The sequence below is a fragment of the Conger conger genome, chromosome 15 (assembly GCF_963514075.1).
Source record: "Conger conger chromosome 15, fConCon1.1, whole genome shotgun sequence".
NCBI classification, from domain to species: Eukaryota; Metazoa; Chordata; class Actinopteri; order Anguilliformes; family Congridae; genus Conger; species Conger conger.
In genome coordinates, this window is record NC_083774.1 from 33,116,847 (window position 1) to 33,134,247 (window position 17,401).

General features: G+C 46.4%; 1 protein-coding gene across 1 annotated transcript; it reads left to right on the forward strand.

The window, feature by feature from the left end:
• Positions 1–401: 401 nt before the first annotated feature.
• eif3m (eukaryotic translation initiation factor 3, subunit M) lies at positions 402–13,675 on the forward strand. Its single transcript, XM_061221624.1, has 11 exons — positions 402–548; positions 1,151–1,283; positions 1,676–1,814; positions 3,371–3,494; positions 4,061–4,155; positions 6,257–6,340; positions 7,134–7,233; positions 7,943–8,024; positions 10,728–10,871; positions 11,361–11,421; positions 13,493–13,675. The coding sequence occupies exons 1-11, from the start codon at positions 507–509 to the stop codon at positions 13,614–13,616; spliced, it is 1,128 nt and encodes a 375-aa protein (XP_061077608.1). The 5' UTR covers positions 402–506; the 3' UTR covers positions 13,617–13,675.
• The last annotated feature ends 3,726 nt before the right edge of the window (positions 13,676–17,401 follow it).

Consider the following 17,401-nt stretch of genomic DNA (forward strand, 5'->3'; position numbering starts at 1 on the left):
TCTAAAACCCTTTGGAAAAAGTCAGAAAATCTAAATTGGCTAAATGCTATTGGTGTACCTTATTAGAAATATTATAATCATTGCCATTTATCTGATCCTTCTGGGATACTGTGGGTGCTGTATATTCAAGAAAGATTAGATAATTGGCAATGATTATAATATTTCAAGTTAGCCTACACTGATGCTGCAAAATAAATATCACATTCGACTATAGGCCTATCTAAGTATAAACAGCTTAATTATGTGCACTAATCCTTAATATTTCCCCATTCTAATCAAAATACTAGAACTGGACAGAAGAATAATATATTCCAGGACTGTACAAAAACAGGGTAACAGCATTTGCAAACTAGACTACACTGTCCCTTTAATTTCACGACCCGGAAGATGATTGATTTTACCGGCTTTGTTTGATGGGCGTTGTTGATAGCGTGTTCTCTTTCCGGAGGACTGCTCCCCGCTACTGAGGCGTGCTTTCTAATCACGGCTCACAATAAGTGGTTACAATGAGCGTCCCGGCTTTCATTGACATTACAGAGGAGGATCAGGTGTGTTAATATTATTTCCATATTGTCAGGATTTACATTAAGACGTAAGATGTTAGCAATCTTGCTAGCGCATCATCGAACTACTGTGTACTAGCACTAGCGAGCTTGCGCCGTCTGTTCGTTTTGAGGCCTTGTTCTCTTCGCTAACGTTACCTACCGAACAATCGTTCACCGCGCTATTATATCATATCATATTAACTACAGCTTGCTAGATGCATAATGTGCGCTAGTTTCTCTTCATAACGCCACCCGTTTTGTCTGATTGAATACGGGCTATGCTCGAATTAGCCTTGGGCATCTATAACGCTGTGTAACACCAGCTGACGCGCAGCTAGTGCTATCTAGCTGTATGGCTAGCTAACTGCTGCCTTGTCATGTGAAACTCTTGTGAAAGCTGAAGGTTAAAATAGTTTGAAACATATGGAAAGGTTGAGCTTTGTTTTTTTTGTTTTTTTGTCTGCTTAGGTAGCTTTCTGCTTTGCCCCGCAGCTATGTGGTTTTGGCGTAATTTAGCTAGCTAGCTAGCTATTTAATGGTACTGCATGAGACCTGTTGTCAGCAGCCATCATAACGTTATAGCTATGCATTCTGTATATTTCTAGGCCTCGGAGCTCCGGGCCTACATCAAATCCAAAGGAGCGGAGATTTCCGAAGAGAACTCTGAAGGGGGGCTACATGTGGATTTAGCTCAGATCATTGAAGCTTGCGATGTCTGTCTCAAGGATGACGACAAAGGTTGGTACCACGGTTGATGCGCTTACCGATAATCGCACCAACACTTACGTGGGTTTAAAGTTTAAATTTACTGTGAAGTAAAATGACATGTTATTTTTATATTTTAAAATATAACCTGTTATTAAAATCCTGGTGTGTAGTTAATGTCGAGTGGCGGCGGGTCACTTGTTTTGGGTGCGACCTGTGATGGTTTTTGCTAGACCTGGAAAGTCCATGGGTCAGAAAGTCCTGCCATGTATTTCTTCCACCCATGAACTCAGCCAGCTTATTTCACTGATGGTTCTACCTCTTGGCTGAATAATTGTGCTAATCTCCAAAGCAAGTGATTGGGACAAAGTACTGGGGAGGACTTGCTTTCTGAACCTGGATTTTCCACCTTTGCCTCTGTTTAGATGTGGAGAGCGTGATGAACAGCATCGTGTCTCTGCTGCTCATCCTGGAGACGGAGAAACAGGAGGCCCTCATCGAGAGCCTGTGTGAGAAGCTGGTGAAGTTCAGGGAAGGAGAGCGTCCCTCTCTCAGGATGCAGCTGTGAGACCCTATCCCAGTAGTTTCCCCATTGCTTATAATTTTTAAAAATACATTTAAGTGCCTTTCTGTATTAATGAATGGGCTTGCACACTGTCTCACCATGTTAGGTAAACCGACAAGCTTTTGGCTCAACATATTTTATGTAAATATATAACGTTTGTGCAGTGCGAGAGCAGAGAGAACATTGCATTAGTTATTTAGATGAGGCTTTTTATCCAAAGTGACTTGGTTGATTAACCTAAGCTTGAACCACCAACCATCCATTACATTACATTATTGGCATTTGGCAGACGCTCTTATCCTGAGCGACGTACAGTTGATTAGACTAAGCAGGAGACAATCCCCCCTGGAGCAATGCAGGGTTAAGGGCCTTGCTCAAGGGCCCAACGGCTGTGCGGATCTTATTGTGGCTACACCGGGAATCGAACCGCCGACCTTGCGGGGCCAAGTCATGTACCTTATCCTCTACGCTACAGGCTGCCAGGTCCCTGTCAAGCTCCTTTGCCACTAGATGAAAGATTGTTTCAGTGTGCACATGCTCATTGATGTTTAGGATGCTGACTCTACCTGCTCAAGACCGTAGCCTATAATTTCAATGTAGCCGCAGATTATTAAACAAAACAACATTGACTTTCAAAGTTTCAAAGTCAACTGCAAATGCAACCATCTGGACACATTTTAAACCAAATTAAGGACAAGAGCCATAGAAAAAGTGCTAATACCACAACCGTCAGAAAGCACTTAAGAAACCACTGCCCAATTCACTTAACTTGGAGTCCCAACAACATCCATCATGGCAGTTTTGCATTGCCAAAACTTTCTGTCACGCTAAATGGCAATGTGATGTAATATATATGGTCAAATAAATGTGGCTCTTCAATGCAGTTGAAAAACCAGCATGTAAGGAAACATTTCACATAAGCAGTAGCCTCTGAATGACACCATTGCCCCATTTGTATCAGGGTCATTCCATGAAAAATCAGCCAGAGGTGTGGGAGTTAACCACTCAAATTTTGCCAACATTTCTTGTAAATATATATAGTTTATATGGCTATTCAGTAAAGAACATCCAAAATATTAGCCTCATTAGATTGGTCATGCTAGAGATATTGGCTCTCAAAGAAGGGGTGAGTGGTCCCCAAAAAGTCACTTGAGTGGAACTTTGGGTTTGTGTTGATTTTGCAGCATCAGATCTTGGGTATAAAAGCAGGGGGAAACTGTGTAGTTCGATATTTTGTGTCCATTTTCAGATCAGCAACTCTGAGTTTCATAATACTGAAATAAGTTATGGTCATTCAAAAAGGCTAAATCGTGCCCCTTGGCAATTTTTTATTTTATTTTTATTATTATTATTTTTTGTATCATCAACACGCTTACTACATCGACACTTGTTAGGGTTTTTGGCCCTGTGTTCAGTTCAAGCCCAGGTCACATAGTTTTAGTCAGTACAAAAGTGTTTTGCTATGAATTTGATGTGAAAATAACACTGGCCTGACCACTTTTATGACTCCTTTATTTAAATGTGTGTGTGTGTGTGTGTGTGTGTGTTAATCCAGGCTGAGTAATCTGTTCCATGGGATGGATGAAAACACGGCTGTCAGGTACACCGTTTACTGCGGCCTCATCAAGGTAGCGGCCACCTGCAACGCCATTGCGTTCATTCCGACCGAGCTCGATCAGGTAGGTGCAGGACCCTTTCATCCTCACATCTGGCCCTCGAGGATAGTTGTACTATGAGTTTTTTATGCAGTTTTCCAGTCCCTGAGAAGTGACTGGAAAATGATTAGTAGTCCACAACCAGTCTCCCTTTCTATTGCAGATCTTGCTCATGTACATCCTATTTGGTGTGGCTTGAAACAAAGGTTGTTTGCAGATTAATTGTATGCGTTCGTAATTACAACGAAAGACTGTGCATACATTTGTAAAATTCTCTGGTAATGTCATAATTCATATAATGAATGCTCAGTTGAAGTGATGAATGCCTAAATGCCAGAAGAGGGCAACAAGGATCTGTAAAAAAAAATAAAGACATGTTTTAAGAGGGTGAGGAGAAAGTGGCATTTTGATCAATTTGGACCGACCATCAGAATGTTTTGCAGGTTAGCTGCAGATTATTGTGTGTCTAATGAACTCTTCTAACGTCTTTGCCTGGTCCATTTGTGTGGTCATTTGTGTGCTATGGTTACAGGCTCATGTTGGTGCGATTATTGGCTGTAATTAATTTTAGTCCACCTGGCTTACATCAGGTGCGAAAGTGGATAACGGACTGGAATCTGACCACAGAGAAGAAGCACACACTCCTCAGGCTGGTGTATGAAGCGCTGGTGGACTGCAAGAAAAGGTGAGCCTTTATTGAAATGCTTTTCCCAACTTTTCCCTTTTGGGCCGCCTGGTCGTAGTGCGGGCTGTAACTCGCTGCCGCAAACTCGATTACGGTGCCTAATCATGTGCCTCGGAGTGCCGAGAGTCTGCAGGGTCTCATTCCAGCCAATCCACAGCAGCCGATGAGCAGCTGATGGCCAATGAGTTCCTCCTCTCTGGTTGAAGGTGTGTTGGGTAGTTGGTGAGGTCAGCAGGTGTTTTGGCAGGTTGGAGTGTGAACCTGCACACTCTCGTTGGGGAGTGCGCACACAGCTTGTGATGTCAGTCTCGCACCGCAGACCACGAGTTGGGCTCAGACTCATGAGTCAGAGGAGAGTGTGTGTCGTGTGACTCAGCTGGTGGGACACAAACGCCGATCCACTGGTTAGGGTGGCTAATGTGCCACGAGCCTGTATCATCCTGCCTGACTGAAACCTTCTGTTCCTTGCGTGACTGTGGGGCCCATCCCTGCTCTAGAACAGAGTCTTAGCAGATACCAGACTGTGGGGCCCATCCATGCACTAGAACAGTGCTTTAACAGATACCAGACTGTGGGGCCCATCCCTGCTCTAGAACAGTGCTTTAACAGATACCAGACTGTGGGGCCCATCCCTGCTCTAGAACAGTGCTTTAACAGATACCAGACTGTGGGGCCCATCCATGTACTAGAAACGTGCTTTAACAGATACCAGACTGTGGGGCCCATCCCTGCTCTAGAACAGTGCTTTAACAGATACCAGACTGTGGGGCCCATCCCTGCTCTAGAACAGTGCTTTGACAGATACCAGACTGTGGGGCCCATCCCTGCTCTAGAACAGTGCTTTGACAGATACCAGACTGTGGGGCCCATCCCTGCTCTAGAACAGTGCTTTAACAGATACCAGACTGTGGGGCCCATCCCTGCTCTAGAACAGAGCTTTAACAGATACCAGACTGTGGGGCCCATCCCTGCTCTAGAACAGAGTCTTAGCAGATACCAGACTGTGGGGCCCATCCCTGCTCTAGAACAGTGCTTTGACAGATACCAGACTGTGGGGCCCATCCCTGCTCTAGAACAGTGCTTTGACAGATACCAGACTGTGGGGCCCATCCCTGCTCTAGAACAGTGCTTTAACAGATACCAGACTGTGGGGCCCATCCATGCACTAGAACAGTGCTTTAACAGATACCAGACTGTGGGGCCCATCCCTGCTCTAGAACAGTGCTTTAACAGATACCAGACTGTGGGGCCCATCCCTGCTCTAGAACAGTGCTTTAACAGATACCAGACTGTGGGGCCCATCCATGTACTAGAAACGTGCTTTAACAGATACCAGACTGTGGGGCCCATCCCTGCTCTAGAACAGTGCTTTAACAGATACCAGACTGTGGGGCCCATCCCTGCTCTAGAACAGTGCTTTGACAGATACCAGACTGTGGGGCCCATCCCTGCTCTAGAACAGTGCTTTGACAGATACCAGACTGTGGGGCCCATCCCTGCTCTAGAACAGTGCTTTAACAGATACCAGACTGTGGGGCCCATCCCTGCTCTAGAACAGAGCTTTAACAGATACCAGACTGTGGGGCCCATCCCTGCTCTAGAACAGAGCTTTAACAGATACCAGACTGTGGGGCCCATCCCTGCTCTAGAACAGTGCTTTAACATGAGCCTCCCAGCTTGAGTGGCTTTATTGAAAACAGAAATGAATGTTAATGGCTGGGGTGTCAATATGGCTTTGTCACTTCACTCACCTACTTCAAAGTCAACTGGGTTCTATCATACTACATTGAGATGTTTTACCCCTTTGTACACCAGTAGAATTCCTGCACATTTTTCCATCCATTATGCTCAGTATTCATAACTAACTCTTTGACATGACTGTGTTTTGTTCAATTCTTAGGGATTAGCAGGAGTGTTTTTAGTTTTTTACCGGCATCAAGGAGTTGAGAAGCATTTGAAATGTGACCTTGGATACATTCTTAAACCCTAGAAATGGCGGCTACTGTGTTCCCCTGCTGCTGTCGGGAGTTTCACATTCATTCGCTTCTGCCTTTGAGTTTGTGCCGCGTGTGATTTTGAATTGCTGTTTTTGTTTTCGCAGTGAGGCGGCTGCTAAGGTGATGGTGGAGCTGTTGGGCAGCTACACGGAGGACAATGCCTCTCAGGCCCGCGTTGACGCTCACAGGTGAAGCCCCCGCCTCCCTCAGCGCTGTGACTGCTCTCCTGATTCAGCTGGCGTTTCACAGGGACAGGCCGCTCCAGTCCTGCACGGCTGGCGTGTGCAGGTTCTCATGGGCACCAGTTACCCTGGGATATTTCGCTGATTTACTGAATATACTCATGGTGGTTTGACCACAGTTTAGACCTGAATAAGATGTTTCATGTTGGTACTCGGTCTTCAGCTGATATTCATGAAATGTGGCTAAAATATAAATTACTAAATGATTGGGCTAATTAGCTTGCAGGAAATATCCATAAATTGATTGATACAATAGCCTCATACCCACATGCTAGAGTTACATCTCTATATGTCTGGAAAGGGAAGCTGGTTTCTGACGATCGGCAGTGGTGGTAAATCCACGCTGAGAATGTAAGTCCTCCAGTGTTTTGTTCCAATCACCTGAATTTGCCGGTTAGCGTAATTCTTCTGCCTGGAGAGAACTAATTAATGAAATCAGCTGGATGAGTTCATGGGTAGAAGAAACACAGGGCAGGACTTCCCACCTCGGGCGATCCGTTTCCTAACCTAGCATAATGCCAAACGGGCCATTCACCAAAACCTTCTAGCAAGTGGGTCCTGTGGACTGCAGTTGGCTAATATGCTTGAATTACTGGCTGTACAAGTTCATGATTAGTCAGAAAAAGTAAATGAGCACAGGATGTGTCTTGGTCAGTAATGGACAGTTTTTGGTCAGGTGGTCTTCACCCAAGCCAATGGTGAGGCTGCTTTCTCCATAATTGCGCTTTCTGTCCCGTAGGTGTATCGTCCGTGCTTTGAAAGACCCAAACACGTTCCTGTTCGACCACCTCTTGGCCCTGAAGCCTGTGCGTTTCTTGGAAGGGGAGCTGATCCATGACGTGAGTATGGACAGGGCTTGGTGCATGCTGTGGTCACCACCATCCTACGCTTGTTCAGGATGTTGATCTTCAGTTTGGGTTTCTTAAAGTGGCAATCTAATTTTTTTTTCATACGAACAAATACCACATTTGAGACGTATTCGCAATGGCGTTTCTCGATGCCATGACAATTGAGACCATTTGCGTGGTTTAACTTCATTTCTATATATTACAAATTTAAGTTTGTATGTAGATGTAGGCAGGGAAACCACCGAAGCCTATGGAAGGAACAAGCACTGCAAGTGTAGTTTGCATGGCACAAAAGCCCAAAGCATCAATACAGCAGAGTTTGAGCGGCAGAAAAGTGAGGAGGAGTTTGAGCTGCCTTTATTTATAGCACACGATGGATGAAAGTAACCAAAAAAGTGACCAAAAAAAGGAACCACACCAACAATCAGAAGAAGGCTGTATGTCGCACGGAACTATGGGAACTGAAGTGTAGAACAGACCTGCTATTACCATCAGCCACCTTGGGTGGCTGCTAAATCCACCAAAACCTAGGAGATTGTAGATTGCATCTCTTGCATTCGGGAGCCTTATTTGCCCAGTCAGTGCAATTTGATTATGCAGAAGTCATTTCAAAAATTGTGCAAATTACATGTCATACATTCTAGACCTTTTGAACACTCTTCTTGAATTTAATGAAGCCAATTATGTTCCTCTTTGCCAGCTCTTGACCATCTTTGTAAGCGCGAAACTAGCCTCGTACGTCAAGTTCTACCAGAACAACAAGGACTTCATCGATTCCCTAGGCAAGTATCTACTGAATGCCATTTTTATTACCATGTCCGCTGTGAATAGGTGCGTGAAGTTATGCCTTTGGACAGAGCTGCACCCGAGCTGAAGCTGCTTCGCCACTGGCAGCAGGCCTGACCCTGAATCCCTAACTGCTTTGGATTCAAATACTTTTCTGTGCTCCATTAATCTCGTGTGGAGCAATTGAGTAACCGAGAGGACCAGAAGGCAGGGTTTTCACTTTTCGCGAATATTTCACAGGTACCAATACACCAGCTCAGTAAAGTGTAGAAAAGTATTTGAATCCAAAATAAAGTGCATGCTTTAATGTGTAAGATCACAAATATGTCATTATAAAGTTCTAGACTAAATATTATTCTGAATATTGTAATGCTGATGTAACAATCACTACTGGTAATAGCAAGCAATGCAGTTGTAAACATTCCCAAAACCTAGGCCAACTCTTCAAAGGGTTAAGCCAATTGTACTCAAACTTGTGTACGCTGGTTTTTGTTCCAGACGCAGTTGCAGTCCCTGAATTTTAACCTGTAATTTTTTCTACAATTGTTAATGTTTTTAAGGATTATGTACCCACTTAAACCCACTTGCCCAAAATTGTTATACATGCCGCGAAGAATAAAAGTTCCGTAATAACGTGCTGATTGTTCAGTACTGTAAACGATTGCATAAAACATGCGACCATAATCAAGGCTGAGGTGAATCAAATGGGCTTCGATTCGGTGAAAGTGTGGACATGTGGCCACTGAAATTTGCTTGATAATGACAAATTCAAAGACTGAGAAGACAAAGCAAATGATAAATGAGCCAAACCTGCATAGTATAAATATGTAAAACTATGAAATGACTTAAACGTGTTCAGCAGCCTGGAGCAGGCCATTGGCTAGCAGGACATCAGAAAGCAGCGAACGTCCTGAGAGCCAGCGAACGGCCATCCCAAATAATCCCGTCAAATCAGTTGTATTTGCATCTTACCCACAGAAACGCTTTACAGGGTAACAAAGGAGAGAATAGGGGCAAACGCCAGGCCCTAAATAGCACATAAGATAATGAAAAAAATAAAAAATAAACCTAGAGTGGTGAATGCCTTGGAGGTGGACAGCGGTGGTGGCTCTGGAGCGGTTCTCCGGGCAGGGACGGATGGGCGCACTGGAGCGGTTCTCCGGGCAGGGACGGATGGGCGCACTGGAGCGGTTCTCCGGGCAGGGACGGATGGGCGCACTGGGGCGGGCAGCGACCCGGCTGATTGGCTCCGGCCCTCAGGACGCACTGATGGAATGTGGGCGTCAGCAGCGCTTTATTTACAGGGCGTATGGAATGGGTAGTAATTAACACCGGGGCACTCCCGCACCCGTGTGTAATTGACTGTTTCAAAGGAGCGGCGCTCTGTAATCCAGGGGCGCATATTAAACTTGGCACTTTCCGTGCTGCCGCCCCCCTGATACGGGTCAGCTCTGCCGGCAGAGCCACTCAGACGCATAGGAGTTCTTTATTACGCCATTAACATTTTGACATATTAATAATCAGTAAGTGTATTTAGATTTTTTTAACGACCTCCAGCTCTCTCCTCGGGGATTGTTCAACCAAAAAAGGTGCCTCTCTGAGATCTGCTGTTTAAACAGAGGTGCTTGATGAGAGGGCTCTGTTTTTGGGGGAAGTGCCGTTTTGAGCTTAAATTCGTAGCTCTTCTGATTGTTTTTCTTTACTACGTGTCATTCAAATGTATTTACTGCCTGTTACTGCACTCCACTGATGGACATGGATATTTGCATCCTTGAACTGCCAATTATAGTAAATAATGTTCATGACTGAACTGGTTCCTAATTGTTCACAAACGTAATATTGCAAAGTCTCTGGTTACCAATGTTTCTGTTGCTGTGAGAAATTAAGGAAATTGATCTTGATGCTGTTATAGGGCCCTCGGCTTGATTTGAGCATGAGCAACTCATTGTGACAAAAACAATGCAAACATTTGCTTCAGTTAACTGCATGAATATATGCATATTCATCTTGACAAGCCGGATGCAAGAGCATACTGTCATCTGTATCGCCCTAACACGTGTACATCTGGTCTCAATGGTCTCCTCAAAGAACATAAACTTAATGAGCAGCTCATTTGCATTTGTTAATTAGGGTTAATGTGCTTTAATTGATTCTTGTTGCTTGTATATTCTAATTAAGCTCAGTTATAGTTCTAGTTTTGTGTTCAGTGTGAATGAGTTGTTTTTTTTCCCCTCCCCACTAAATGTATTTTGATGCAGTGCCAGATCAACTTGTATATAATTAGGTAATTAGTGTTAATTAACTTTTATAGAATGAGTCTCCGGTGTTTTCCCCCGGGTTAATTAAGGGCGTTATCTCAGAATATAGTCTGTTGGGTGCCCTGACTGCTGGAGCTTTACTAGCTCATTGACGGATCTTTTTATTTTTTGAACCTTATATTTTCATTTTTTAATCCTATTCCTTAAAAAAATAAATTAATCTCTGTATGCAGAGATTAAATCAATTAATCTCTGTATTTTATTTATTTGAATGTTTATGTGAAAAGGGACAATACGATGGTATGTATTGGTAAACATTCAACAAACATTCAACAAACATTCAAATAAATAAAATGGTTGTCCTTTCATCATAAACTGATCCGGCAGTTGCTGGTGCACGTGCGTGCGGTGCATGTTCACTAAATAGTCTCCATTGTTCAGGTCTGTCACACGAGCAGAACATGGCTAAGATGAGGCTCCTCACGTTCATGGGGATGGCGGTGGAGATCAAGGAGATCTCTTTCCAGACCATGCAGCAGGAGCTGCAGATCGGCGCTGAAGATGTGGAGGCCTTCGTCATCGACGGTATGCTATCAACACTCCCAACGGCTGCTTTTTAACGTCCTTCTCTGTTATCTGTTGAAGCGCCAGCGAGTGGCGTGGCAGTCCAGACGCGTCTGTATCCGTCTCTGAAAACAGGATGTGTTTGCAGACAGACATTAGGAGCTGTGCTGGCCGGAGCCCAGTTGCAGACGGAGTGGGCTTTTTTAAAAACTGTAGCATTGGCTGACGGAGCTTCTTCTGAGTGTTCACTTTGTGGGCGGAGCTTCTTCTGCGTGTTCACTTTGTGGGCGGAGCTTCTTCTGCGTGTTCACTTTGTGGGCGGAGCTTCTTCTGAGTGTTCACTTTGTGGGCGGAGCTTCTTCTGAGTGTTCACTTTGTGGGCGGAGCTTCTTCTGAGTGTTCACTGAGGACCGCTTCATGCCATGTGCCAGGTGTTTCTCACTGAATGTCTGTCCACCCCCGCCCCCCCTTCAACCCTCATTTGAATCTTTGTTTTTTGTTTTTTTTTAGCTGTTCGAACCAAGATGGTCTACTGCAAAATTGACCAGACGCAGCGCAAAGTCGTGGTGAGGTAGGGGTCCGTTTTCCACTTCTCCTTCTGCAGCCAGCGGCAGCAGCACATTAGCAGACCGCAGTTTAAATCCTGGTAATTTATCATTTGATCAAATTTAGGCAGGAATGTAATTAGCGGCTGTAATGAAAGAGGCCTTTTTTCCGGCACACTTCCCTTAATGACCCGGCCAGGTCTGGAATATTAATGTGCCCTGTGGGGTTTGGGTGGCTCGGTCAAGGCTACGCGCCTCCACACACTGCAGCGGGCTACTGTACCTCCAGAGAACCTCCTTTGTTATCGCTGCATCGGGAGCGGTCTGTTTTGACAGCCAATCAGCTGGTTCTGTCTCAGCAGGCTGGTCTAGTTCACAAAGGAAATCTGTAAATGGGTTGTCTCTCTCTGTTCGTTGCATTCTTTTAATTTGAGAAGCTAGTAATGAGAGGGGGCATCAGTGCTTTTGGTCATATTTCTTGGGCAGTTTTTTTTTGGTTTTGGTTGAGAGACAAATGTGAGTATTTTTCCAAGTAGTTTTGGCATTGATCCTTACCTTTTGATAAAGAATTTGACATGAGTATGGCTTTACCGCTATGGGTAAAGGTGGTAAAGGCCGGTGAGTGGGTAAAGGCAGGTAAAGGGGGTAAAGGCGGGTAAAGGGGTAACGGGGTAAAGGCAGGCGAGCGGGTAAAGGCCGGTGAGCGGGTAAAGGCGGGCAAAGGGCATAAAGGGGGTAAAGGCGGGCAAAGGGCATAAAGGGGGTAAAGGCAGGCGAGCGGGTAAAGGGGGTAAAGGCGGGTAGAGGGGGTAAAGGCGGTAAAGGGGGTAAAGACAGGCGAGCGGGTAAAGGCGGGTAGAGGGGGTAAAGGCAGGCGAGCGGGTAAAGGCGGGTAGAGGGGGTAAAGGCAGGCGAGCGGGTAAAGGGGGTAAAGGCAGGCGAGCGGGTAAAGGGGGTAAAGGCGGGTAAAGGCGGTAAAGGCGGGTAAAGGGGTTAAAGGCAGGCGAGCGGGTAAAGGCGGTAAAGGCGGGCGAGCGGGTAAAGGGGGTAAAGGCAGGCGAGCGGGTAAAGGGGGTAAAGGCAGGCGAGCGGGTAAAGGCGGGTAGAGGGGGTAAAGGCGGTAAAGGGGGTAAAGGCAGGCGAGCGGGTAAAGGGGGTAAAGGCGGGTAGAGGGGGTAAAGGGGGTAAAGGCGGGCGAGCGGGTAAAGGGGGTAAAGGCAGGCGAGCGGGTAAAGGGGGTAGAGGGGGTAAAGGCGGGCGAGCGGGTAAAGGCGGGTAGAGGGGGTAAAGGCGGGCGAGCGGTTAAAGGGGGTAAAGGCAGGCGAGCAGGTAAAGGGGGTAAAGGCAGGCGAGCAGGTAAAGGGGGGTAAAGGCGGGTGAGCGGGTAAAGGGGGTAAAGGCAGGCGAGCGGGTAAAGGGGGTAACGGGGGTAAAGGCAGGCGAGCGGGTAAAGGGGGTAAAGGCAGGCGGGCGGGTAACGGGGGTAAAGGCAGGCGAGCGGGTAAAGGCGGGTAAAGGGGGTAAAGGCAGGTAAAGGGGGTAAAGGCGGGTAAAGGGGTAACGGGGTAAAGGCAGGCGAGGGGGTAAAGGCGGGTAAAGGGGGTAAAGGGGTACCGGGGGTAAAGGCGGGTGAGCGGGTAAGGGGGGTAAAGGCGGGTGAGCGGGTAAAGGCGGGTAAAGGGCGTAAAGGCGGGTGAGCGGGTAAAGGCAGGTAAAGGGCGTAAAGGCGGGTGAGCGGGTAAAGGCAGGTAAAGGGGGTAAAGGCGGGTGAGCGGGTAAAGGCGGGTGAGCGGGTAAAGGGGGTAAAGGCGGGTGAGCGGGTAAAGGGCGTAAAGGCGGGTGAGTGGGTAAAGGGCGTAAAGGCGGGTGAGTGGGTAAAGGGCGTAAAGGCGGGTAAAGGGGGTAAAGGTGGGTAGAGGGGGAAAAGGGGGTAAAGGCGGGTAAAGGGGGTAAAGGCCGGTGAGCGGGTAAAGGGGGTAAAGGCGGGTAAGTGGGTAAAGGGGGTAAAGGCGGGTGAGTGGGTAAAGGCGGGTAAAGGGCGTAAAGGCGGTAATGCGGGTTACGACGAGCGTGTTGTGACCCGTCTCTCCCTTGCAGCCACAGCACACACCGGACCTTTGGGAAGCAGCAGTGGCAGCAGCTCTACGACAGCCTCAACTCCTGGAAGCTGAACCTGGTGACCGTGAAGAACAGCCTGCAGACCCTCTCAACCACCACTTAAACGCCCTCCCCCACCCAACTGCAGTTTTATATTTACCAAATAAAAATTGAGAGGAATTATTTTTGTTGGCTTGTAATTTCAGGTTCATGCATTCCAGCAAATCACCTTTTTTTTTTTTACTGTCAAATAGTGTTTTTTCCTGTTTGAGATGTTCAGCAGTTTAATTTATCCACAAAGGCGTGTAGTTAAAAGCATGCAAGTCACCTTTGACCTTCCTGCTGCTTTCTTGCACATCATTTTATGAAGAAATGCATCACTGTTACCAAGGGTTTTAACTTTTACTGAGTCTGCAAAGCAGAAAAAATATTCCAGTACAGTGGCAGAACATTAAAAACTCTTAAAATTATTGGAATTATTTGTCATTGTTTGTAATTAAAAACAATCATTGTTAAAAACAATAATTCCAATCCGTATCGGAGACCAATCTGGTCAAGTGAACATTCACATTTGAAGGAAATGAGTTTGGCTCCTGAAGGAACAAAGGAGTAAGTGTCTGGAGAACTGTGCGATTAGCGCTCGTTTGTGCTTGTGTGGACCTCGTGCTCTTCCGCTTCCACTTTGCGCTTGCGGGGGTGTGCCAGCCTCTCGTTCTCACCGATGTGCCCGTTCCCCTGGAGCCCGGGTCCTGAGGCCGGTGGGGTGGGCTGCCGGGGCGGGACGCTGGCCGGCGGCGCTCCCGCGCTCCCGGAGGAATGCGCCAGGAAGTCCCACCCAAAGGAGCAACCGGGAACGTGCGGCCGCTCGGTCTGAGTGTTCTGCAAGAAAACGCCCTTCAAGCACAATGTGGCAGGCATGCTCAAATCCGGCTGTGCTCATTTCCGCCTGATCGGCAACTGACTGAACTTACCTGGTCTTCAAAGTTTATATCCCTACTGACTGGAAGGGAAGACTGAAAACCAGTCATGCTACTGGCCCAGGGGTACCAATACATTATCCTCACATGGCAGAATTGTTTCTCCTGACACATTTTAATGTTGAACTTGATGGAAAGAATATTCAGGAGAAACAATTATTTTCAGATCTACTGCGTATCTGGCAGCAACACAGTAGTTGGTGGCTCATTCGAGTCCCTCGACCCTTGATGACTTAAAGCCGTTCGGCCAACAAACGTGCTTCACTGTATCAGCATAATTTAGAGCTGAATCTAGACCCAGCCCCCAATTCCCATAGAGATCCATTCAAATGCGAAGAACACTAGTATCACCTGTAGGACAACCTGAAATTAAGATATACAGACTGTGATGAGGCTGATAGGTCAGACATGGGAAGTCAGAAGGGTTGAAAAGATTATGCAACAAAATACTAAACATGACTACTTTCAATTACATAACATTGCTGTGTCCCGAACATTATGGTGCCCTGAAATGGGGGTCTGTGTGTAAACACTGCTGTAATTTCAGCATGGCGAAACCAAACTGTATAAAAACGCCTCGTGTTAAAATCTGGCAATGTGCACTTTACCCAAGTGATTTTGTTTTATTGCAAATGTCAAATTGCGGAGTACACAGGAAAATAAATAAACGACGGGCCTTTGTCCCAAACATTATGGAGGGCTCTGTATATACAGGAGTATAGTCCTATGTGCCCTTTTCGGATTGAAAAGTCACCTGCTTTACTCCTTTGTCTCTCGCACTGTCTAAAGCGGAGGGGAAAAGCATGATCTATCCATCACTGTAATGTGACGGCTCTCTCCCTGCTCCTGTAACCTCTCGCCGAAGCCTGCGGAGCTCCTGCCCTTCTCCCGCCGACGGGAGCATCTGGCCCCAATGAAGCCGGGCGGCAGGGCGTGATGGGGGGGTGATGAGGCCTGCTGGGGGGGTGTAATGGGCTGCTGGGGGGGTGTAATGGGCTGCTGGGGGGGGGTGTAATGGGCTGCTGGGCAGCCGTTTCCACAGGTGATCCATCGTCATGGCGCCTCGGCTTAGACCCCGACCCCAACGGGACGGCCGTGTGGCCCGCGCTGTCAGACTGACCACTTTATTAGGAACACCTGTACCCCTACTCAGTCATGCCATTGCCTAATCGGCCAATTGTGTGGCAGCAGTGCAATGCATACAATCATGCATATACGGGTCAGGAGCTTCAGTTAATGCTCACATCAACCACCAGAATGGGGAAAAAAATGAGATCTCAGGGATTTCAACCATGGAGTGGTTATTGCTTCCAGACAGGGTGGTTTGAGTATTTCTGCAACTGCTGATCTCCTGGGATTTTCACACAGAACAGTCTCCAGAGTTTGCAGAGAATGGTGCGAAAAACATCCAGTGAGCAGCAGTTCTGTGGACGGAAATGCCTGGTTGATGAGAGAAGTCAACAGAGAAGGGCCAGACTGGTCGAAGCTGACAGGAAGGTGACAGTAAAGCAAAAAACCACACATTACAACAGTGGCATGCAGAAGAGCATCTCTGAATACACAATGTGTCAAACCTGTAAGTGGATAGGCTACAGCAGTAGTCTAAAAGTTTAAAAAATAAGTCTGCTTACACTGCACCTTAAATGGAAATGTGGCCGAATTTTGGGGAATGCGTGATGACCTCATGGCCATCCAAGAGATCTCCGATGCTCCCACTGCAAAATAAGTGTCTTAAGCATTTGTGTCTTGTAATGAGATTTAAGATTAAATTTATTTCTATCAAGTAGAAAATATGAGTGAGTTGTAAATTGCTTTTTGCTTAAAAAGTTCAATTATCTTACCCCATTGAAAGGAATAAAACTGTCTCACCTCATCTTTTTCTTATTTAGCAAAAAGAAACAGGACTAAGATTTGAAGTCTAAATATAAGGGGTTTTTTTTGTTGTTGTTTACAGTGCTGTGAATGACATGATCACCATGATGCGCGTTGTCACTCAATTCCTCCGTATTTCGGAGCTGTGCCTGGCGGGTGCCGCGGAGAGGAAGAGTTTAATCTGCGAATTCCGAGGTCTGCAGCGGAAAACAGGAATGCCCGTCCCTTCCACTCCCCGGCCGCTCGGTCGCGTCTCCCTGATTTATACGACGCAGCTTTCTCCCTCTGTTCTTTATCAACCTTTTAATTGTGAAAAATGCTGCCCTTTTCACCTCCCTGAGGGAAATATTTTTTGGAAAAGCGAAGGGGTCTTAATGCAGCCAGATGTATTCGGAGTGACGCGTATCTCTGAAATTAGCTCTGCGGGCCTCAGCCGTGATACTCTTTGAGTCAACTTACAAGCACCGCTGAGGTTTGGCCAAACGTCCGTGCGATCGCATTCCACTCCTCTCCAGGGTCTCTCCTGTGGCGAGGATGGATACTGGAAGCGTTCAACATGTCAGCAGCCATTTTAATTGCGGGGGAATCTGAATGACAAAGGGAAATGGTCGTGAAACGCACTTAAGGCCAGCCAGCACGTAATTCCACAGTTGCCTGTTCTTCAGCTACAGAAAGCCTCCGCTGGCTTTGATCTCCAATATTTATACTGAAGGACAGAAAGGAAAAGTTGCCGTTGCACTCACATAAACCCTATCTGAAGCATCAGTGTTCAGTGCATTAAGCAATAAAACGTAGAGATAAAGCGTTCATTTCGTGGCTTTAGCACACAAGTATTAAAGGTGCCTTTAAAGGGACCTTCCGCAGCAAATAAATACAAAAAAAACGTGAACTCCAAAGTGGGTAATGAGTGGTAAATGTCTCCCACTTGGTTCCTAGTTCAAGGTCATTACTTAAAATGAATGTATTTGCAATTAACTTAATTAATTGGTTTCCAAAATAAAATGTGTGACTGAATGTCACACAGTTAGATATGAGGAAAAGTTCAACTGCCCAACAAAGA

What these genes read in the sequence shown, in the direction of transcription:
- eif3m (XM_061221624.1), top strand. Translation starts at nt 507, where the DNA reads ATGAGCGTCCCGGCTTTCATTGACATTACAGAGGAGGATCAG. An exon ending in ACATTACAGAGGAGGATCAG is followed by an intron (nt 549 to 1,150) that starts GTGTGTTAATAT and finishes GTATATTTCTAG; the next exon opens with GCCTCGGAGCTCCGGGCCTA. An exon ending in GCCCGCGTTGACGCTCACAG is followed by an intron (nt 6,341 to 7,133) that starts GTGAAGCCCCCG and finishes TCTGTCCCGTAG; the next exon opens with GTGTATCGTCCGTGCTTTGA.